This window comes from Solea solea, chromosome 9 (assembly GCF_958295425.1).
Source record: "Solea solea chromosome 9, fSolSol10.1, whole genome shotgun sequence".
NCBI classification, from domain to species: domain Eukaryota; kingdom Metazoa; phylum Chordata; class Actinopteri; order Pleuronectiformes; family Soleidae; genus Solea; species Solea solea.
The window spans coordinates 17,537,442-17,562,164 of record NC_081142.1 but is presented as its reverse complement, the minus strand read 5'-3'; the positions used below and the strand labels follow the sequence as shown (position 1 = coordinate 17,562,164).

The 24,723-nt window shown below is 42.0% G+C and overlaps 1 protein-coding gene across 6 annotated transcripts in view; it reads right to left on the bottom strand.

Annotated features, from left to right (window-relative positions):
* The window catches only part of kank4 (KN motif and ankyrin repeat domains 4), a 77,348-nt gene that overhangs the window by 10,661 nt on the left and 41,964 nt on the right, over positions 1 to 24,723 (bottom strand). For 3 of the 6 annotated variants that reach the window (XM_058638396.1, XM_058638400.1, XM_058638394.1), the window contains exons 2-3: positions 5,629 to 5,702; positions 1,680 to 5,147 (exon numbers count right to left, since the gene is read on the bottom strand). In XM_058638396.1, coding sequence (XP_058494379.1) covers positions 1,680 to 5,147; positions 5,629 to 5,647 — 3,487 coding nt within the window. In that variant the 5' untranslated portion in view covers positions 5,648 to 5,702. Of the gene's footprint in view, positions 1 to 1,679; positions 5,148 to 5,628; positions 5,703 to 15,776; positions 15,859 to 16,267; positions 16,502 to 21,039; positions 21,094 to 24,723 lie in introns of those variants that run through there. The other 3 variants (XM_058638398.1, XM_058638397.1, XM_058638399.1) reach the window with 3 other exon arrangements.

Below are 24,723 nucleotides of genomic sequence, written 5' to 3'. Positions count from 1 at the left end.
ATAGCATCTCTTAATATGTACACTCATCATTCTTCCACATGAGATTCGAGATTTATGAACTTGATTTGATTTGATTTGTTTTTTCACTGCCCGTCACCTGTGATTAATTCATAGTATGAATGAAAGCAGAACATATTCTGACAGAAAGTGACCATATGAGTTGAGTAATGTGTGACCGAACGGTTTGAGGAATATTATATTATATAATCATATGCAGTGGTCTTTGCAATTACCAAGACAAACTTTTGTGAAGGGGCACTTACAGGTACATTATGTAAGAAATGTATTGTATGTAAATGTAATGTATAAAATGACCACAACACGTCATCAGCCATCAAGGCCACATGCTAAATTGAAATAAAGTCAACGCTAATAACAACGGTGTAGACAATATATTCATAATTTGAATTTATGTCCTGCCAACTCTGTTGATGTTCTGAGTTAGTGTTTTTGGCCAGTTGCCATTCATTTCCCAGTTGCTACAAGTTATTTCCCTTTAACTTGAAACATGTTTTATGAAGATGCAGTGCATCCCCCCCGTTGATTGAGTACAGGCAGTAAATCACACCGACTGACTGAGGCAGACATTAAAAGTTTGCATGCGTTGATGGTATTTCCTTTTGTTTCTGTACCGTTCTATGAATATACATCGATGCGCACGGGTCACGGTTATAGGGCTTATTGACGATGTACAACCTTGACATTGTCAGACCTACTAATGTATGTAACTAATAAATTGATTCTACAAGGTTCTCCTTTGCTGACTCCTATTGGCTATTAGCCCAGAAGAGCAGTCAAAGTTGTGCCTGACAGCAGCCATGGTGCTGCTGCTCTATAATGTTTTATGCAGTGCCATAAGGGTTTGGCTTTGAGCCAAAGGAAAATCACAGGCTGAAAAGGTCCCAGAGACCCAATGACGAGGACTGATTGTTTGTAGAACCAGTAACTCTCAGGTGATTACATCAGAGAACAGGGGGAGAGGAGAGGTTATGATAATATTTGGTATTTGAATACAGCCTGAGATAAATTCACTCATCTACGCAAAGAGCCGATCTCCTCGTCTCTGATGAGTAGGGTGAAGGAATTCTCGCTGGGATGAGAGTGCTTTATGTTTCTCATGAACTGTGTGTAGAGGCTGAACGCCGGTGTGATTTAAGGGCCAAAGTCAGACTGGGAATCTGAGATGTCAAAGATGCAGACGTCTACCACAAATTGTACACATAGTAGACAAAACACTTAAAAGTACTGCTGCACACTCGACTCCCAGTGCTGAACTTAGAATGAACTCTTGAGCATAAAATATGTGAGCGATAGCGGAGTGATTTAAATTTTATTATGACTGATATAAAACCTGTTTGGTATTTTTAAATAAAAGGATAGTAGATCAGTACAGTTACTGGTGGCACCCTGCTGTAACTTTGATAGTAACAAGTGTATTAGTGTGTATCAGTGCTGGAATGCGAGGCTAAGAGTTACACTATTAAAATCTGTCAAGACATTCTAGAATGTTCCGGTGTATCGTCCTTTTCAAAGAAACGAAGGATGGGAGGTTACATTTCAAGGCTACTGAGTAGAAAGTGTGAAGGATAACTAAGTGCCATGGAAAACAGTATGATTCAGTGATTAGTGAAATGGGTTCACCATAAAACCATGGTGTTGTAAGTAAACTACATGCTTACCCTGTTCTTGCTGTTTGCTAGCAGCAGCTTTTTGGCCAGGTGAGTAGAAGGCAGAGAGGACACTGAGGGAGCTGACCAGTTGACTCTGGATTGAGCTCATTTTGGAAGGGCCCGGTTTCCCCGCTGTTGCTGCAGGCGCTGCTTTCCCTGTAGCCTTGGCTGTTGGACCTTTTCCTGCCTCCGCTCTTTTCACCGCTGTCTGCTTCTGTGCACTCGGTATCTCCTGCGGGCTGGGCGTCTGTTGAGCTCCAGTGCTGCTCCCCAGCTGTGCCCACTGCTCCCCCAAAAGCCCAGTTATCCGGGTCACAACTTGACCCAAAGCTGCTGGTGAGGTTGGCGACTCACTGGATCCTCTGCGAGGAGGTTGGGCCTCACCAGTGTCCCGACGAGTGGCCTGGGCTTCAGTTGAACTACGTCGCTGGGCCGTTTCACTGGAGCCTCTACGCTGGGATTGTGTGTCACTGGCATCTTTTTTTAGGGAATGAGTCTCAGTGAGACTTCTACGAGAGCCCTGGGACTGAACTTTGACATCACTTGACCCCTGACGAGTTGGGCGGCTTTGGGCTTCTCCTACTCCACGACCAGGAGGTTGTGATACAGTTGATCCTTTCTGTGTTCCTTTAAGCTCTTTTGAGCTCCGCCGAGTTACAGATGTTTGGGCATGAATTGATTTGGGACGGGTTTGGACTCCCTTGGAGCCGGGAGATGGGCCCTGCGTCTCAGCCTGAGGTTGTGGTAGAGCTTTTTCCTCCCAAGACTCCCCAGGAGGTGTTCCTGCTTGGGTCTTGTCTGAAACCTGAGACAGTGATGGGGTTTCATCTTTTACCTGTTCTTCCAAGAGCTGTGTTGGGGTTTGAGCCTCAGGCTGTGAGCTCTGTACATGCTCCTGAGGCTGGGGCTTTGTCTGGGGCTGCTGGGCTTGGACTTCAATGGATCCTCGACGTGGACAAACAGGTGCAGCCTGAGGTTGAGGAGGTGATGGTTGTGCCTGCTCTGAGGAGGGCTTACGGCCTCTTTGAGGTCTTACAGGAGGCACTGTCTTTACGGTTGCATTCTCTGCTGGGCTTACAACTGTTTCTGTGATTTTGGCTTCTTTGACCATTGAACCCACAACATCTTCCTCTGCTCTTTGTTTATTCTCTACACTTTTCACAGAAATCTGCTTTGTTTCAACGATTTCTTTCACGACACTCTTTGGCGGTATCATTTCTTTTGTTTCTAAGTCATTCTGTGCCAAACTTGCTTTACTCGTGGACTCCTTATGTTCTCCTGTTGCAGCAAGTGAACTGGTACGCTCTTCGTTCAGACTCACTCTGTCTGAAGCCACAGATTGTTCAGCTGCACTTTTAAGAACGGCAACTGTACTCTCTGTGATAACTTTCATGACCACAGTTTCACTATCCCTTTCAATTTTTTCATTTGCTTCCTTGTCATCCACTCTTTCACTGACCACACTGTCAACATCCTCTATTCTTACAATAACCACAGGGTCACCACCTTCTACTCTTTCACTGCTTGTACTTTCTGTCACTTGATTCTCTGCCTCCGCGTCTCTAGCTGGATTGTTGTCCTGTCGTCTTTCCATCTCTGTCTCTGTCTGCTGGTCAGTCCTCTGTGCTTCCTCTGTCTCTGTCACCCTGTCCACAGTGTTCACCCTCTCTGTCTCTGTCCCTCGGTCTACACTGCTGGCTCTTGGTCTCTGTGGATGGTCAGTCACTGCCTCTCCCTCTGTTTCTGTGACTTGGTTTACCCTTTCAGCCACTGGCGTCTCAGTCATCTGATCCTGCGTGGCAATCCTCTCAGTGACCATGCCCCGTTCCATGCTGTTGGCTCGGGGTCTTGGTGGGCTCACTGCCTCCATTTCCATCTCTGCCTCCGTCCCTGTCACCTGGTCATGTGCTTCAAACTTAGTTTCAGTTACTTCATCTATATTTTCAGTGATTGCTGTGGGAACACATACTGCAACACAGATTCTATATGTATCTGTACCCTGATCAATGGTAGCAACTGATTCCGTCTCAGTCTCTTGGTTGGCAAAATCTACTTTCTCTGTCACCGTTCCGGTGTCGATGCTCTCCCTTCGCGACCTGCTGTGTGCTTCTGGGGTACAAATCTCCACTCTCACCCCTTCGCTCAGTTGTAGTATTTTGTCCTCTTTTACCTTGTTCTCCTCTATTTGTACTTTTAACAGGCTATTCGTTCTGTTCAGCTCTTGGCTGGCCTGAGTAAGTTTATCCTCCAGAATCATTAACTTCTCCTGTAATACCTGCAGACTCTCTGGTTCTTCAGGTTTTTTTACATTTTGTGCGTTACCATCTTGAATACTGCTTGTCTCCGCATCTTTAACAGCCACCCTAAGTGATGTCAATTCCTCTCCCGCTTTGTCCTGTGATAACTTTTGTACGGCATGCTGTAGTGGACTCTCTATTGTCTGTGATTTTTCTGGCGGCTGTGCTGGTCTCTGTGATTCTTGTGCTGACGACTCGCTTGTTTTTTCTTTTCCAGCTTGTGCAGAGGCACTCTCCCTCTCTTCTTGTAACACTCTGCTTTTCTCTGCCACACGGGTGGGTTGATTTGTCAGCGCTAAGTTTAGCCCCTCAGAGGGTCTGTGTCCTGGTGGCTGTGACCCAGCACCAGAACTTGAAGCTTTTGTAGAGGGTGATGTGGAAATCTGTGCCTGAGTCCGAGCTTGGAGCTGTCGCAGTAGCCGTTCCCTTTCCTCCCTCAGTGAGCTGATCTGTGCCTTTAGTTCAGGGATGGTTTTAACTTGCTCTTCCAGTTCTCTGACTCGCTTCAGTGCCACTGTGATCTGCTGATGAAGCCCTGTTCTTTCCTGGGGAACAGTTCGCCTTTCTGTTACATCTGGTGAAGCACGGAACATGTTTTCTGTTGAGCCATTCTCTGGTGTCCCCAAAGTACGGTCCGGACTGCTTGAATCAGAGCCTTTCCGTTGCTGTAGGGTGACCGGCATGCTTGAAGCTCGGAGTAGGTTTGGCCGACTTTGAATTTCCATAGTTTTGTCTTCAACACCTCGAGCCCCCATGCTGACCTCCTCTCTGGGCTTAGCTGAAACATACTCACTTCCCTGACTTATTGACCCTTTGCTGCTCTGGCTGGAGGCCCCCCCTTCATTTGCCCTGAAGTCAAAGATTTGCTGCACCTCTGTCACCCGTGATTTAGGCTTGGGCCCCAAGGTGGAAGTCCCAGACCATGTGCTATCCTTTTCCTTGGACACAGGCCTGGCTCCATGACCAGGGAGACTGAAATTCCTAGGTAGTGTGCTAAATTTGGGAGGGTTCTTGACCCTCCGCTGAATGTGGACCCTTTTGATGGTGTTGCCCTTTTCAATATCATCAACATACTTGAGGAAGTCCAAATCCAGGTGGAAGCCATAGGGAGTCTCTACAGAGTAGGGCAACTGCTTCCTCTGAACACCACCCTCACTGGCCTTGGTCTGAAAGCCGTTGGCTGAAAGAAATGAATGCAAGTCAATGAATGCCCCATCTCCAATTTCACCAAATATTTACAGCAATAATTATATTAACTGTTGAAATTATAAAACCAAAACTGAGTCATTTGTGCACTTGCTTGACAAAAAATATTTAAATTAACCAAATCGCACCGTTCCATCACACAAACACATTGTTATTATTCTTTTCTTTCACTTTGTAATGTCAGGTTGCACTGTTCTGCACAAATGGTGCTTCATTATGTAAAACCATCAAGCCCCCCCCAAAAAACTAATTTGTATGCAAAATGCTGCTCGTGGTGAGTTAACATATGAATACAGTATGAGAAAGGGGGCACTTATCACCTTCAGGAAACAAACTCTTTTAGCCACATACAGGAACATAAAATTGTTAAATGCTATGCAACAATCAGATTCAACATAACAAGAATGACAAGTTAGAATAATGTTTATTTAAAATGCAAAATTAGTGACACGCACCACTTTTCTTGTCCATCATGGGAGACAGAGTTCTCAGTCATCGACTTGTGTTTGCCACAGTTGGAGCAGGCAGCCTGGACAAAACAGAAGAGAGAATGAGCAAAACTTTAATTCTTCATCCAGCTGTATACATTTCATACACAAATAAGGAAACTGTTAAAATAAAGGAGGGACCGTTGTATCTGGTCATGAAGTCTTTAGAAAATGTAAAGTTTGAAACGTAATAAAAAATGTTTGCTTGTTGATGTTCATGTCTCAAAATCCACTGAATATTTCACTGTTTTTGTACAGCGACCAGAACGTTACCGGCTTCATGTGACATGAGATCATGTCATATTTAACTGCCCGAGATAGGATATTCAAGAACTTACGTAAGACAATACCTTCCTTGACTTGGCTACCATAATTACTGAATTATGTCAAATCTAACACAAGAATTCGTTTTTAGTTGCTTGGATACAGTTGTTTGTTTGGATCAGCTCTAATGGGCACGCAGTAACTGTTAATGGTACAAAACAGCACATTATTATGGCAAATCGCATGACAGCGGTGCCAATAGTTCAGTTTGTGGAGATGAGGAAAATATTTGGATTTAATAAAAAGGTAAATTTGCTAATGATTGTGCTGTCTCAGCTACTCTACAGCCGATTAAACCACTTTACTATGTTATTGCAATAATACAAATAAGTTAACACTAAAAAGGCAATGCCATTATGTCCATTAACTTAATTTCATTTGCCTTAGTAAGTCAGACCTTAGAAGCCAAGACCAACAGACAGACCCACAGATGGGAACATGTTCCAGTTGGTGCCACTTTGTATCATTTGTTTCAGTCGGAGACGCCAAGAAACCAGAGCTGTTTGTCCATATTTTACAACAAGCTTACTCCAGTGTAGACTAAGTAAAATGGAAAACAATTCAGCCGAGGGAGTCAAATCATTTAACAGCTTATGTAAAGCTTCCTAATAAAATATCAAATACCAATAATAAAATCACCAGCAATACTCCCAGCTTTGAGTGAGCTGCACAGTTCAAATCCATATTAAATGAACACTTGTTGTATGCTCTTACTTCCCAATATCAACTTTCATGCTATTTAGCAAATAGCTACACATTATCCACACAATTTTCATGCAAATTTATGTCACTGGGGAAAATATCTGCTATACAAGGGAAATAATGTGGAAGTGCCTGAAGCTCTGGTTTAGTGTTGGAGTTCAAACATCAACATGTGAGGACTCTTTCGGGCAGAGAAAATTAGCTATTGTGCTATAACACCATTTATATTGGAACAGGTACAACAGAGTTTGTTTGTTTTTTAATGGCTTTCTCTCAATATCCTGCACCTGTCACACCTTAAGTCGTTCAGCTCCTCCAGAAAAATGTCTGGACCCCAACTCACCCCAAACATTTTCAGAGACAAACGAGATGAGTTTTCATAGCAAACCACAGCACAGAGACTGCTCTCCTTGAAGTTATGAATGAGCAGCTACTTGCTGCAGATACAGGAAAATTGTCAGTCTTAGTTTAATTGGATTTAACTGCTGCCGCATTGTATTTTATTAGATCATCTGGGCACGCTTGGGACTGCTTTTAAGTACTTTTATTCTGATTTAAATGACATACATTACAGAATTTCCCATTCATCTCCTATCAAAATGTTGTGTGGAGCACCTCAGGGATCTGTCCTGGGTCTGCTTCTGCTTTTTATTGTACATGCTACCCATTCAGAAAGACGACGTGAACTTCCATGCATATGCTGATGACACACTACTTTATTTCTCCTTTATCTCCGATGACCACAACAAAATCAATACCATAAATTAATGCATTTCAGACTTGAAATCCTGGATGGCACAAAACGGTCTCTACAGCTGAATGTTGACAAAATAGAAGTGATCACCACTGGGTCTCTATGAGTTCTGGCAAGCACTGAAAAACATCTGGATTCTTTATCCCAGAATACCACACCCCACTGTAGAAACCATGGTGTTATATTTGATGATAACCTTAATTTCACCCAACTTGCTTCTACCAGCTTTTCCAAAAAACTTTCCAACATTAGATTATTTCTTTGCAGGAGAAGTATTGTTACTGCCATCCACGCTTTCACTTCTTCACATTTGGACTACTTTAACTCCCTGTTCATTTGTCTAAACCAACAGGAACATAAAACATTAATATAAACATAAACTTCCAAAATCTAGCAGCCAGATTTATCAAACAAACCACTAAAATAGGGCACATATCTCTTATTTAACTTCACTTGACTTGTCTAAATTTTAGAACTGATTTTAAGATTATATTTCATCAATTTTTCATCTTCATGTGTAGCATTTACCCACAGCAATTGCACGATGCTGAATGCATTAAGATGCTCAGCCAAGAGCTGGCACTTTCTGCGATGTTTCTAAATGTGCATCAGAGGGCGGCTCTGATGCAGTACGGCAGATCCACTCCTGCAGTAAATTTAGACCGGGTTGTGTGTTTGTAAAACACAGATGTACAGTAGTTTGATAGGGGCCACATGGCAAGCTGTGTGATCTGCCGCGCTGAGTTGTGACACACTGCAAGGCAAGCATTACAGGAGCTGGCGATGTAATCAATCAAAATGACATCCAGTTCACCCAGGGACCTAAACAAGAAGCATGACATGCTTTATTTGGCCTCTGCCACATCTTCATAGAATGTGCCTTAATAGTGAAAAGAGTGTGTGACCTGGAGCAGAATTTGTGTCTGTGGTGCAGATGAATATATACATTATATATATATATCTATATATAGATATATATTTATACACAGAGAGAGAGAGAGATGGAGAGGCATGTAGATCAACAGACTGACAACCAATGCACAGGATCTGACACTGTCTGATTGCTACCATGGCAACCATTCTTCAATCCACTACTTCTGCGTATCCCAGGAGTGACAAGGACATGGGCATTCCTAACTTCTCCTGAAGCTTAATGCGACTATGATCCTTAAGGCTTAATTAGCAGATTTGAGAACAGAGAAATGCTGCTCGTAATTGCTGAGCAAAGTATAGCCAGACCCCTGCTAGCAATTATACACAGTGGGCAGGCAACAAAACCCTCCCTAATTAGATCATTACTGAAACCAGGAGACCAAGGTGGAGTGGGAGACAATGGTGGAGAGACAGACAGAGGGAGGAAGAGTATATAAATTGAGGATGTAGAGTTTGAGGGGAAAGATAAAGGTTAAAAGCTTAAATTTGGCCGGTGGATATGACAGGTGGGAAACAGAGCTGAAGTGGCAGAGAAGATGATATTGTGAAAAAGAAGCCGCAGTTACAGCGAGCGACTCGACACAAGAGCAAGGAATTTCCTTAATGAGTTAGAGTCAACCTGACCTTCTGTGCAGCTCTGAGGATGTTTAAAGTTTCTTCTTTTAATTAAAGTCACTTGTAATGCTTGTGTGGCTAATGAAGGCCTCAGAGCAACACAGGTATCATGTTGTATTTGATGAGCTTCAGTGTGGTAATAAGGATGATTACCATTAATTATAAGCCATAATATCAGCCTATAAACATCCACTGAGGGTGCACGTGTTTCTCTATTCACACAGTGAAACTGCAGCTTTGTAACTCGTAGATCATTCAGGTTGGGTTAGTGATTAAACATCAGAAGTCCCCAGTGTCAATGATGACGCGTAATCCACTCTGGATTACAGCTGTGATGGCTAATCCAAAACGATTGTATTCACTACAAGGTGACACAAAGCTTAAACAAAGCTATGTGTCTGTGTGTCAGCACCAATTTACTTAGTTTCTTTATTACAGTTGATGTGGTTCCATATTTACAGAGACATATTTAATATGTGTGTCAGTTTGAGTCACCATGTTTCAATAGCAAACACAGGCTGCGGAAAAACACATGCACACAGCCCCAATACGGCACTGGGCAATCTCTCACCAGCAATCCAATAAGTGTGACAGCTGCTGAGAGGCTACAACATCGGTAATGTGAAGCCCACAGGACAAGAGTAATGAGAGTACAGTAAATAAGCTCTCACTGACAACCAGGGGTTTTCATATGTCATCAGCATGGAAACCTTAACCACACTGCCATTGTTTTCCTTTTTCCACTGGGTTTTGGAACTCAAAATACACAAAAATTCATGTTTCGGGAATATCTGGATATTATTCACAGCCAAAGAGTTGTTGATTCACACACCAGACAAAGGCACACACGGAAATAAAATTACTGCTGACCCAACGTATCAAGAAGGGGGAACAGCATTAATTGAATGTCATGGGTCATTACACTGGAGTGACTGTGTAGAGGAGATTAAATTAGTCTAATACACTGACACAGAGCAGGTTTAGATGGAAGACAGGCCAACAGGAAATAAGACCGGAGAGCGCGAGCAGGGAACAGGAGGTGGGCGGATGAGAAACGGACAGTGGGTGAGAAAGAGAAAGAGAGACGGCGATGGGAGTGGCAGCTGTTCAAACTCATATCTCCCAAATGCAGAGAGGGCTCATTGTTAACGTTTTCCTCCTTCCCAGCTCTGCTTCTGTTATTTCCTCAAACTCGCGTCTCGCAGAAAACGTGCATAAATGCATTATGACCTCTCGCACCACACACTGAAGTACTGTTTGTGCACCGGCTGGAGCTCTTAAGTGCTCATCAGCTATCTGGAAGTAACTGCGAGGAACTGCAAGCAGCAGCAGCAGCAGCAGCAGAGTAGTGGGAAACAGGCAGACGAGGGGAAAAAAATAAATAAATCCTACCGTCCTTATCACAGTGTTGACATGGGACCAGCTATCTTTATTTACTCTTGTACTGCCCTGAGAATATAGCAGGACTGTCCACCTTAATACACCAACTCTCTGAGATACACACACACACACACACAAGCCCATGTGCAGACTAGCACAGAGATACAGATAAATGCAAAGCACCAAACACTTTAGTTTAATGCTTACTGAAGCACAATCTTGCAGGAGTGAAATTTCAACACAGCCTGCACAAGGTAGTTTCTCATGGAAGCGCTTCTGTCAAAGATTACTTTGCAACCTTATTTGGGCCTTTTTTAAGAGTCCATCTTTAACACTGGAGGGCCACTTGAGTACATTTCTCAATTTAAATGTTTTTTTATGCCGTTACAGTATGAATTCTACCTCGTGCAGCAGCAGCAGCACCACCACCACCCCTCTTACTCTTGATTAGTTTTCCTCATCAGACTAATCCATTGGCTCAGACAAGCGAGAAGGATTTTAAAGCTTTTGCAAAGCAGGTTTACCAAATTCAAATAAAAATGATTATTGTTTTGTGAGTCAGGACCACCACAACCCTTTCTGTCTGTGAGGACCGCTGGACTGGATCGCTGTCTTTACAGTGATGCTGATCGTGGATGGAGCTGAGCTTATTCTACCTACACGTGTAAACCTGTATTTTCTTGACTGGCCAACAGCGGACACCAAAAAGAAGTCTGTTGGAATCTAACTCTATTGGAAATTGATCCTACTTCCCACTTGATTTATAACATCAGTTAACAGTTACATGAGGGATTTATGGTCCCAATCTCTATTATCATTTATTATTGTATCTATTGAATTGTCTTCTTCAATACAGCATGGTGTCCATTTAGTAAATGACGGCGCTATTTAGAATGGAACAGACGATAAATCAGGATATGCTCCCGGGGTGATTGACGGCGGGTGTCACTCATGTTGGCATGCTGTCAGTCCTCGCTCTCTCGCTAAGATCCATCCACCGCATCTAAATATGATCTACGCTGGTTTTTTAGAATTATAGAAGTAATCGTGGGTCATGTTAGTTTTTCTCGAGGTTTCATTAATCTGTTGTTTGCTGTCCACTTTGTGCTCATCCGTATCCCATTACAGGGACATTCCCTGTGTGTGAAGGACACAGTGGATGGTGCAATTAGGGTTAATCCAGGGAGTTGCCGATATGGATGACAATTTTGCATAATGACATACTACGGCACGGAGATGCTTCAGAGCAGTGAACTGAGGAAATTGAGAAAATGCACTGACAGGGCAACAGGGAGCCGGAGACTTTCTGACGGCAGAACCAGATCAAATGAAGGACACAGTTAGCATCCAGATCATAAAGACGGAATGAGGAGACGTTTATCTGATATCTCAGCGCATAGTGTGTGTGTGTGTGTGTCCTCTACAGGAAGAGATCAATCCCTCTGCTCTATTCGAGCTTTTTTAGCACAAAGTACTTCCTCCAACTCCAGTTTAAGATTATATCGGCCTATCTATACTACGAAATTGCTTTGCTTCAGGCCAACTGGTTGTTAATCTTAAGTCCGGCCCATTCTAGTTCATTATCTAGACTTCTTTTCAGTTCTATTTCAGTATGATGTATTGCTGTCCAGGCTGTCAGTGTCTGTATTCAGCAGGCACCCAGATTGTTCGGTTTTTGCTAAACAACACCTGGCTCTCAACCCCAGAGAGTAAATGAAAAAGGAACTTCAGGCTGCGGGCTTCATTAAACAGTGGCAAATTATTCTGCAGGGCTGTAGTAAGCAGACTAGGATTTATTACAGGTCAGTTCAGACAGTTTTATTCTTGTGAGGAGCTGCAAATTAAAGTTACAGGCTGGACCGCATAGAGAACCCATCCCTGAATGCAAAAAGAAATTGAATGCAACTGTAATGAGCACGTCTTTTCTTCAAAGTTCAATAGAGAAAGAAATAAAAAAAAAGCAGTGGTGGACAGTTATTTCCAAGGAGAAAAACATTGGGATGAAAAGAATATCACCATCTTATTCTTACTTTAAAAAAGTGTTTTCTGTTTCTGAGGGCTGAATGGAAACAATTTTCTCTCCTGGCTCACAGCAAACAATAGAGACTTAGTCTTTTACAGAGACCAAAAGGCTCACACTGGTGTCTTTTAAGTCTATCTTTCTATTGTTCAGTTACAGTTGTGGGTTTCCTGTGTGTAAGGAAATTAGCAGTTAGAACATAAAACACCACAGAGGCCAAGCATTCCTTTAAGATAATGGGAGAAAAGACAGGATGCATGTGGAGGTTGACCTCATATGATTTTTTTTACACAATATGAAGCCTGCTACTAGATATTAGGACTGTGTTGGTTTGTCAGACACCACAGCACTGTGTGAACAATGCAATGTTCCTGTCAGTGTGAAGGATATATCATGGCGCTCTGGGCCTGGGTGTTTCAGTCTTTTTATTTGTTATTACTGAGGGTGTGTGTGCGCGTGATGTCCATCCACACTGTGATCTGCCCATGTCCCCCAAGGTCCACTACAACCACGCACATGCAGTGCAGTATTGTGTAAAGAGTGCATTATATACCATTATTTGTATCTATTATAACTGGCCCTTCGCTTAGCTGATTTTTTCCCCTGCTCAGTTTGTGGCTGTAAAGCTTTGTATGAGAATAAACTGCCATGGGATGTTTACACCGATCACAACGGTGTGACGTTCTTCTGTCGCCCAATCAGCTGACTGTCTTGGGTGGAGACGGGCTAACCGTATGACATTACATTACATTACATGTCATTTAGCAGACGCTTTTATCCAAAGCGGCTTACAATAAGTGCATTTCAACATTTGGGTACAAACAAGAGCTAGAGGTAAGTAACTGCTTCGAGTATGCCAAACTATACAGTGTGTACCATTTCACTTTGGTACCCCAAGGGAAGGGGAGCAAAGACTGGATGGTTTGGGGCATGTTCTTTTGGTACTATATCAAATGGAAATGCAAACAAATACTGCACAGAACCATTCCACTCGGTGGAAACACGGCTTTAGACATCCAAGAGACTTGATCAGGACCCATAGATGTCATGGATGGAAAATTTGGGAGAATTACCAGATAAATATACTTGTTTTTTTCCCAGCACTTTATTTAAGATTTATGTGAACAAAATGCATCAAATTAAGTTGTGAATCATTTATTAAACATGTCTTTTGGAAATGTCTGGTTGACCAATTCAAAAGGATATTCCGTATGACAGAAATATCAGTGGAATAGAGAGGGAGTAACAGGAAAACACTGATTTAGATCACTACCAGTTACTTCAACGTGTAAAAGCCTTGTTGTGAATATATGTACCCACAATAATTCATTTGCACTTGAATGAATATCCCTCAGATTCACACCACACTGCTGCACGCGAAGCATAACATGCATGAACTTTAACTGGCTCATGGAAAAGGGATGTGTCGCGTGGTGTCATATCAACTCTATCTCCCTTAGCTGTGCACATAACCTTTGCGCTGCCACTGCTGTCCCGCTTCAGCCTCATCTGTCAAGGTAAAGATAACCCTTACATCCATGTCACCCATGTAATCTCTTTATCCCTGCATACAGAGAATGCATCTTCTTCTTTTTTCCCTTCTTTATGCCACGGTTGAGGCAGCAGATGTCTACTTTCATTAACGATAAAAGAAGTGACAAACCATCTATTATCAGTGTAGCACACGGCCAGCCCCCTCCTGCTCCTTCCACGTTAGCATTACAGCTACTTCTGCGCATGGAAGTTAATGAGTGTGGTGGAGCAACTGAAACCGCTAATTAGCATGCGGGCTATCTGACGACTGCAGTGTCAACAGTTTGCAGCTGTTGAACGGTGCTGAAAAGGAGGCAAAAATGTGTTGGAAGAGTAGGTGTGCTCTATGTTGCAATAGAAGCTGAGATCACTTATAGCTTATTCCCACTGGTCAAAATAAAATGGAATGCTGTATTTAAACGTTTGTTTTTGTTGTTGTTTTTTTTATCAGTGGGATAATTGTTTTTCAATTAGCAATAGTACCTTTTTTAGTGCGAGGTCCGACACAGGAATCAAACCAAACAATGCCAAACAATGTCGAGCCGAGCCTAATCGTGCTAGAACTGTGTCGTGGAAAAGCGCCATCATTTCTTCTTTAGCTGCTATTGTTGCCAATGAAAAACAATTTCTGGGCCAGCGCTAGGAACATGCATAGCCATTAGCATAGCATTTAGCGTTAATGTTTGTGGCAATCCTTACTTTTTACATTTATTTCATCAATCATGTCATCTAAACACACGTTTTAAAGAGAGACTACCGCAATGTTTTCACCGGGTTGTCTTTGCTCCATCAGAATGGTTCTGTTTCTCAAATGGCCGTGACATTATTCACGCACAGGCGACTGACAAAGGCAATGGTGGTCACCTTCTGTTTAATGGCTTTAACCTGGCTTTCTAATTGTTGTGTGAAAGAGGCTGCCATGTCACACTCACGCTCACTATCAATCTCTGTAACAAAAGGTCAAAAACACAGCAAACATATTCAAAAATACAGTGCGAGCTCTAAGAGGATGTGTTAACACACTTTCAGAAACATGAGCTATAAATAAACCTGGGTTCCCCTGCTCAGTAATTACCACCTTCTGCATACAAAGCCGAGAAACAGAAGAGGGATTCTAACACGGTCAGGTGAACATGAAACACACACACACACACACACACACAATTCTTTCTCCCAGACAGTCCCACAAACACCTGGTTGATACAGAGCCTCCGTGACACCAGCAGATTCCAGGCAGAGTGTGCAGAGCCAGCAAATCCACAAAGAAATCAGCACTTATGAATCCACACTCTATTGATCTGCATGATGCATGATAACGGTCCTCCACTCCAGCTTTTGCTTTGCTTGCACACACAAATACACAGAGGAGAAGACAAATTGGACGCGAGGTACGTATATTCAAGGGGAGTTGGCCGATTGCCACGCTGAGTATCTCTATGCTCATGTGCTGCATGTGTGAGGAGTGTGAATGTGTGTGTGAGTGCAGAGCCCCTTGCATGTGTGTCACCTGGTTGTCGACCTGCCCACTTATTCTTTGCACATTGCGACAGGCGCCAACATTCTACGACACACTCTTTCACACATGCGAGGCAAACACATGACCTACGTTGTGTGCCGCAAATATCTGGGAAAGAGGGAGTAAGGAACAGAGAGAGGTGAGGTGTAGCAGAGGAGACGATGCGGAATGTGAATGTAAACAAAATAGCTGATGGAAAACAGGGGAATCCAGAGAGCAAACCGAGAGTGAGAAAGTAAATTAATAATAATAAAAGCACACAAGGGAACAACTAGAAAATGAGAGGATTGATTGAAAAAAAAAAAGTGTCAATTCTCAGGGGGCATTTTGCCTCTTACCTGCCACACAGCTCCTCTCACATCCTGTCCTTCCTGTTTCTGTGAGTGCCACTGACCCTGCCTATCTTTTAACCTCAGCAGAGAAAGTGAAAAAATAAGAAGTAGAAGAAAAAAAAAGGAGAGAGGAAGGGTGGGAACGTGGTGAAGGTGTTGGCAGATGGTGGCAAGGGAGTAGCAGAGAAGACGCCGGTAAAAAATATTGGCTCCTTTTAGTATGATAGATTCCCCAGCCTGCTCACTGCAACCAACTGTCCTAGAAAAAAAATAATTCCCCAGAAAAGATAAATGAGCTTAGACGAGAAACAGGCACACAAACACAGACACACAAGCGCAGTAATTGCCCTCCACTGCTTCTCTGTAAGCAGCTTTAAACATGTGTAGATGTGAGTGTGTGTGTGATACTTTGGATTTTCCTAGAGTGAAAAATACAACAATAAGGGAGACATGAAGCACTGAATGTGTGTTTGTGTTTTTGTTTTTTTTATGCCTACTTTTTGTATTCAGGTCTGTGTTCATTCATGCATCCACTGTTGTGTGCACCCATGTGTGTTTAGCCTGCAGCCATTCGTTGTGTCCTACGATGAACTCCCATCACGCGCCACTGTAATTATTTTACGTCCACCCACACCGGTCCACACGAGGTCTGCTCTGACCAGGTCAACGTCCACAATGGATTGACAGAACCCTTCAGAGGCAAAACGCGACGTACACTGGGGTAATCATCACTGCGAAATTTAAAGAGTAAATCCAGTTAGTGCCGTCCGGCTCGATAACAGAAAGCAGTCTAATAAGTAAACCCTCGTCCAACTAAGTTGGCTCTGAAGAGCAAATGAGGTAAATAATTAACTGCCTTTAAATGGGCAAACTGCCCACACTAATGGGTCCTATCTCTTATCTCACAGCTGCACCAATCCCTCAGACCACCAGTGCTAATTCCCCCATTTAGTGAGCCTGTAGAACATATTTTCAAAGCGTCTACCTTAAAACAGCCCAGCAGCAAGCACGCGGCGTCTGTGAAAAACAGCCCGAACACTTTGAGTCAGCGTGGCACGCCAGTGCACAGATATATGGAGCACATGAAAAATTCACACAGATATATGGCACCGCTGCAGCAATGCCAGACCTCTAAATCAATCCCCTGTGTGCGGATGTTCTCGCTGGCCGAAGGGTTTGTTTTAATTAATACTGGAGAGAGAAAAAGTTCTCCCTTTTTTCTCTTTTTTTCTTTGGTTTTACAACATCAAAAGCAAGCGGAAGGATGGTTTCGCTGGAAGAGTGAGTGGTTTTTGCACATTTGCACTTAAATTGCGGCATAAATCAGTTTTTTTTTTACAGATATTTTTGCTTCAGGTTAACAATGACAGAACCTTATAGTGTCCCCTGCCTAAAAAAATCACAGAAATAATGTAGAATTACTGCAAAGGAAGTATATTTTAATTTAGATACTATTGTTTAATGGCATATTTAGGTTTAAAAATAAATTATCTTTCCTGCACTGGTCCAACACCCAAGGTTCATTTTTTTTTTGCATTTCAAAAGTGGTAAAAACAGACACATTTTATTTTTTTCTCGAGTGTTGACTGGGACAAAAAACAACTGAAAATGTTTCAGGCTTTTGGAGCCTAAAATCCTCTCTCCTCCCTCTATCTCTAACAAGTGGCATGAGCTCACACGCTTTCATCTAAAGCAGCAGAGTGAAAACGGGTATAATGCAGCCTTGAGGGTTAAGCCTCTCACTTGACGATCACATGAACCATCTTCTGTCAGGAGGGATCAGATCCACAGTCCTTTCTTATAAGCTATTTCTGTGTCTGTCCATCTCCTTATATTTAAGGAATTTAAAAAGGCAACGTCAAACTGTTTGGGAGTGAATTTGCTGCCTCAGGCGAAGACATTCAACCGTGTCCTAATTTGCTTCATAGTTTGTTTGTTTTTTTTACCCATTAGAAATGTTAGAAATGTTGACTCTCTTTCATTTATCAGCGTAACATTCTTTGGACATACAGTATGTGATAAAAGTGTGTTGTTGTTGTATATGAGCAGACACACTCCCTGCTCCAGTGCAAGCAAACACACACAGCTAAAATGTTACAATAACAACAGGCAGCACACATACTAGATTCTCTACAAGTACAGTGTGTGTTTTAAAGGTTTCTGATCGTGTGTGAGTGTAAGGAGGCGTTTAAAGGGCTGCTTTCCACGGCTCATAAACATATATAAGAGCTTGGATTCCTGCTGTTTTCACAACTGTGGAAGAACTCACAGAGAAATGTTACAGGAAAGAAAAACAAATCTGTTGTTGACTTCAGTAAGTTTTCCTAGTTCTTTAAATCACTTGCATATGCATATTTAGTTATGTCAATTCCCGGGAATAGAAATTGAATGTACTTTTCATCATTGTTATTGTGCTAATCAGTTTAAACACCTGCTATGTCTCACTAACATAATCCTCTGTGCCGTTATAGAGAGTGCAGTCTGAGTGGGTGCAGGTGCGGAAATCCAATAATGGCCAACGACGCCTTGACGCCTTTTGGGAATAAAAAGTGTTTCTTCCAAATGAACTGAAAACAAAAACACAAAACTCACATACAGTATTTTTAATTTTCCGGAGTTTTGTCTGTGTAAGGACACTGGAGTCAAGACATTTATTTCCATTAGACAATCGTCCTCAATGAGCACCAATAACATTACGTTATTCTCAAATGTTTTGCTTGATGACCAAAAACTTTGGTTAAATCCTATTTGGTAGAACATTAGTGTTTAGACACAATCTTTCAAACTGTTTGAAACTCACATTGGTGTTGCACGCAGTTATTTTTAACTATACACATCTATATATATATATATATATATATATCTGTTTCTAAAAATTTTACTAAATAGTCTAGACCCCATGGTTCTCAAACTGTGGTACGTGTACCACCAGTGGTACACGAGCTTCCTCTGTTGGTACTCGGCTGGGGAAAATGAGAAACACTGTTCTACTGTATACCAGAGTATGTGATCTGAGTGGAGCTGAGGAATTTTGACCAGAGTGCGTAGAAAATGAAAGAAATAAGAGACACCCGATCTCTCACTCCATCTTAATCTAATTTTGCTATGTGTGTTACTCTGGGTTTTTCCCACAGTCCAAAAACATGCAGATTTGGGGATTAGACAAATTGAACACTCTAAATTGACCATAGGTGTGAGATTGGATGGTTGTTTGTCTCTATGTGGCCCTGTAATGAACTGGTGTACCCCGCCTTTTGCCCTATGTCAGCTGGGATTGGCGCCCCCTGCGACCCTCATATTGAGGATACAGCAGTATGAGAATGGATGGAATAAATCTGCCACTACTGTACCTCAACATTGGTGATACTTGTGTTACTTTAAGAGATCAATATTTTCTCAGGTGGTATTTGGGATAAAAAGTTTGATTATCACTGGTCTGGACCATATACTATAGTCTAGACAGACCCTGCACAATCGACTGATATTATTGGCTGACACCTGCTGAATGTTTAGTTTTTTTCCCTCCATTGTTCTGTTTACTCATTCCTCTAAGAATCACATATGTAGGCAGAGCGCTAAGAATAACACAAGCATCACACTTTGACTGAGTGTTTCAGGCGGATACCGCATGGGGAATTTCAGCCTCAGTGGGTTATATACAGTATATAAAAAGAAAAAGTTTCTACAGCCAACAAGACACTGCACAAATAAAACAAGAAAGTATTCAAAGAGATTTGTTTTGGTTTGGAAGAGAAATAAGTTATGGCATATAGTTATAGTCCTATTATCGTCATTTGCAGACTACTCTCATTTAATGCAGGTTGTATCCTGACCGTAAATACTTAAAGCTCTACATCGATAAACTCTGTCAGCTCGCATATAACAACAATGATCCATTAAGATGGTTCTAAGATGGAAAAAAAAACAGAGCATGAGCAGAGTTTTCCACTGTGAAAATGCCTGCCCGTGTGCGTGTGTGTGTGTGTGTGTGTGTGTGTGTAGCTGAACCAGGACTGACAGACATCCTGAGGAAGGCCAGTTGCTGATAAGACCTTCAAGCAGGGAAAAGGCTGTTTATACATTGAAACTGACGCCCACTGAAGTGACCACAGTACACACCTCACTGCTCCAGGGGAAATGACCTGAACTGTGTTGATCACTGTTTGTGCATGTGTGTGTGTGTGTGTGTGTGTGTGTGTGTGTGAGATCACACGGGAAAATCAAAAAACAAGAACCCGGGCTGAAATTCCTTATTATACGTAACCAATGCAGCCTTTTCCTGTATCAGCTGAACATATTGATTATAAGAGTGTGCTGACATCGACATTTCCTCCATAATCATGGGAACACTGCACGCCTTACTTGCACTCTTTTCCCCATTTCCATTATTTCCTTGGTGTAATTGCTATGTAAATAGCAGGCAAAGCCATCGCAGAAAGAGAAGGGCCAACGCTCAACAGACACAGACACAGAGACTTTAATGGTCTTTCATCAACCACAACATGGGGGGAAAAAATAGCACAATAATTGTGCTAATAATTCAGACATTCATTTACAATCATCCCCTACATTCACACCAAGCGCAACGCGATTAAGTGAATCAACAAGGACCAGATCGTGCCACACGAAGAAACAGTTGGAGTCTAATGATGATGGGGATTTGATGCGTAGCTAAATATAAACAAATGTCATTCAAAGAATAGTCAAAGAAGCACACACACACTGTTGATTAAGCTTATCAGTTTCACACTACTCAGTCTCAGTGAAGCATTTTTCACATCTTGTGTTGCCTGGGAGGGTTCCTGCACTTTCTACAGGAAGTGATTTTTTTTTGACTGATACAACAGCAACATGACACAATTCAAAGGTGAATTCTGCTGCTCAGAAAACCCAGTTTTTCAGCAATTTGATAGCCTAAACACTTCAGTGTAAACACACACAACACTCCCTCAGTCAGGTCTGATAGTGTTGCTTGACAGAGCCCATTTTCAGATGACGGATGCAGCGGTACAAATAATGGTACACCATTTCTAAACAGAGGCAGAGGCAACAAAAGACCTTGATTGGCTCAGGAACTTCAACTTTATCGCTTTGCCGCTTCAAAATAGACTTTAGGATGAACTTCAGGATCTCTGTCAGACAGTTGGGAGATTTGGGGAAGCGATCCTGTTTGTTTGTAAACAGCCCCAGCTGTAAATGTTTACTTCTTAGAATATTTCAAATCAACAATTCGATTGGTTGGATGTGTACTAGTCGGAAGAGAAATTACCTTGAGTTTATGAGAGTATTTCACAATGGCCCATTTCCTTGCTTTCAGGTCAGTCTGTCATAGAAGCCACAGAAGAGTCACAGTTACCCATAAATTCAACAGTAACGTAACATTTGTGTCATTTTAACTTCCATGTAGACTCTTATTTTGTAAGAGAACCAGAGTGGTGTGGGAATCTTTACCACAGTAAACAATGAGGGTTTTTTTAACTCTCCAAAATGTAATCAAAAGCTCAGCTAAAAATATTGCAATAAAGTAGCAAAATACAGCCAAGTGCTTTTTGTGTTCTGCAGCCAAGCATGTTATCTTATGTAGATTTACTTTGCTTTTATGACTTCTTTTTTTATTTGAGTCAATATACCACAAAACAACAAAATCAATCCATTCCTTGTTGGCTCTGTGCACTTTATGGGTATAAAGATGTGCATCGGCTGCCAGGAATTTAATCTGACCGTGCACGTTTCCATCGAATGTGTGAAGCGAAGAATCTGAATCTCGATCACAATGTGATCGGCTTTCATTGATTTTAACACTTTCCAGTGTCATAGCAGTGCTGGACCAGCATAGATTTTAATAGCATGTCTCACTTCCTCAATTAGATCTGTTTTTATTCATCACCCAGTGTCAATCAATGTTAGGGAATCGCTCTCTCTCTCTCTCTCTCTATCTCTCTCCACTTCAGACTTTGATCTGGTTTGGATGGAAAGTGCAGAATTTAAAAAAAAACAAAAAAACATGGGGGGGGGGGGACTAGCAAACAAACGCTTAAGGCCAAAGAAAATGAAGGACAGACAGATGCAAAGGGCTAGAAAGAAAAGACAGTTTTATCATGCAAGCGTGGGTGAAGCAATAATCTGATTGTGGTGTTAGTCTGCTCTCTCCCACAGACAGCCTCTTCCCGTAGGGCGGAATTACTGCAGACTGGCCTCTAATATCACTAATAATCACGACGGCAATGAAACTGCGGAGGCAAAAGCACGGGAGTCAGGCGGGAGAAAGCCATGAGACGCTGTTTATGTGTCTGATATTTTATCCCCGTTTTGCCCTCTTTATACACACACACACACACATCTTGTATTTTTGTCTTTGCTGTGTTTAGTCCTGACCATGAATCAGCCCTAAAGCCACTGAAGTCTAAACAATGACCAGAAACGACAGCCAACGTGTCTCTAACAGGGAGGGAGCAGTAAATTGTGTGTGTAAACATATGATTTATAGGCAAGGACAGCAAGCAATGGGCTTGTAGTGGAGATCAACCATAGATTGTATAAAAAAAAAAAATAATAATAATAAAAAAAGCCTTCCTGTTGCAAAACAAAGTCCCAAATGTGAAGCCAAAAGAATTGCAATTTGACTGATGCCATGTCAGTTGCACCTTGTGGACAATATGAGCTGTCAGTCACACTGATGCTCACTCATATACACCATGCTTTATCATCTTTTATGCTCCAAATGGGGACATAGCTCCCCGAAAAACAAAAATCATGTTATATAAAACTCCAAAGGCCACGCCACTCAGTTTGCTTACATGCTGGCAGGTAAAGCGTCTGTAAAAATCAGCAGCACCAGTTTCAAGCCGTCATGGTTCACTGTGCACTCTAAATCCACGGAGATCGAGCAATAGCTCACAGAAGCTGACAGACTGACTATATCTGACCATTATGATGCCCCCGGGTGCTTTTCACGAATACGGAAACAGCCCGACAAGACATTATTCCAGACTTGCAGCTTTACGACATCTTCATCTTTCTGATAAACTTTCCCACATCCTACTCTGGAGGATGCTTACATGTGGCAATAAAAGTATGTAAAACAAGATATTTAATATCTTGTTTTACATATCTAGTTACTCAGCAATGGATTATGTGCCTGTTATGAAGTGATCACTGCACAAACAGAATCCATTGCCTGTGGATCCCCATCGCTCCATCCTCTACACTTGCTTTGGGCATGTTTTATGGTAGTGATCCAACTCTGCCGTTGTTGATCCAGTAAAATGCTCTTCCGTTAGTCTGTTCCCACCTGTTTCAGTACCCTGGGGCCTAACAGCTATCCACCATATTCAGTTTTTAGGAAAAACAGCCAGCAAAGAGAGTTCATTTACATAATGCCTGTCTATGTCTGCGGGTGTGAAAGGTTCCATTACCTGCCAAAATGGCATTGTTTTGGGTCTGAGTGTTGCATGATGGGACTGCATGATGTCATAGCTTTATTGAAGAAGACATGAAACATGCGATTGAGAGCGTTAAATCCTTACGAAAATGTTTACTGAATCAAGTGAGACTTAGAATCATCTTTCCTTAGACTTCCTTTCAAACAGAGTTCCTTTTGCAACCAGCAGAGCTGTAGATATATATGTATGTATATATATATATATATATATATATGTGTATATACATATATATGTATGTATATACATATATATGTGTATATACATATATATATGTATGTATATACATATACATATACATACATATACTGTATATATGTATATATATACATTCTAAGGGACCTGCTGTAGACAACATTATACACATGCTTCGTGTTTTGAGTCTGATGCATAAACTGACAAAGAAGAAGAAGGAAATGAGAGGGAGAGAGTTTGAAAGCTGAAGAAGCCTCTTGGATGAGAGGTGAAACGTTTTCAACTTCCCTCAAGCAAGTCCAGTATGTCTATTGAGTTAACTAGTGGATACATAATAAGTTAATAATGGACATTATACGATAATAACACACAAATTCACTCCCTTGAGAGAAATGGTAACAAATGAAATAATCCCACTCTGAAATACATTGTTGTTCATTATTTCCAGGCACATGTGGGCACTCATGTGTGCCACACTGTGCCTGTGCAAAACAGCGTTGTTAGCCAGGAGGCTGCCTCATCTCTCTCAGCCAGGCAATTTGTTGAGTCTGAAAGGAAGCTACACTGGGTCACAACCTTGTCTGAGCGATTCCCAGGAATCTCTACTTACATAAGTGAAAATGGGAGGGTGGGAGTGATGCATTATGGGTCAGAGGTGAGCTGACGCTGAAGGGGTTACACCTCCTATGTTGCTGTTCATGTGGTGTAAGAGCAATGTGTTAGTGGTAAAGAGATTTGACAGACATGGCAACAAAATGTTTTGTTTACCAAGAAAAGGCTTCTCGGAAACCTGACGTGAGCCTTAATCACGCCGCTAAGAGCCTTAAAGGTTTCAGAGACCAACATCACTCATTCATTCAACACGTACTTGTTTCCTAGCCCACAATGCTCTCCACCATTGAGGCGTTGCACACAAAAAAGCACACCCATCTTTATCTGCCCTAGGGGAGTCTATTGTGTGAGTGTAATGTCTTCCTGTGAATTAAAAAAGGGAAACCACAAGATAACATGTACATAAATCTTTATAATTCAAACAAAACACTTTGAAAATGCTTAAAAACTGGCACTGCATGTTGGGAATGGCTTTGGGGATTTGCATAATTGCTGATAACAATAGAAATCATTTATTTGGGTAAATAAGGGACTTTGTTCCTCGTCTGTTTTCAAGAATGCGCAAACAAAAAAGGATGAGGGTGCAGGAATTTTTTATCAGTTCAAGGCAAGGAGGATATTAAAATGGAGGCATTGATGGTGACTCAGCTGGCTGAGGTTCCCACCATGTATGTTAAGTCCAGGATTCAACTCACATCCCTTTTTGC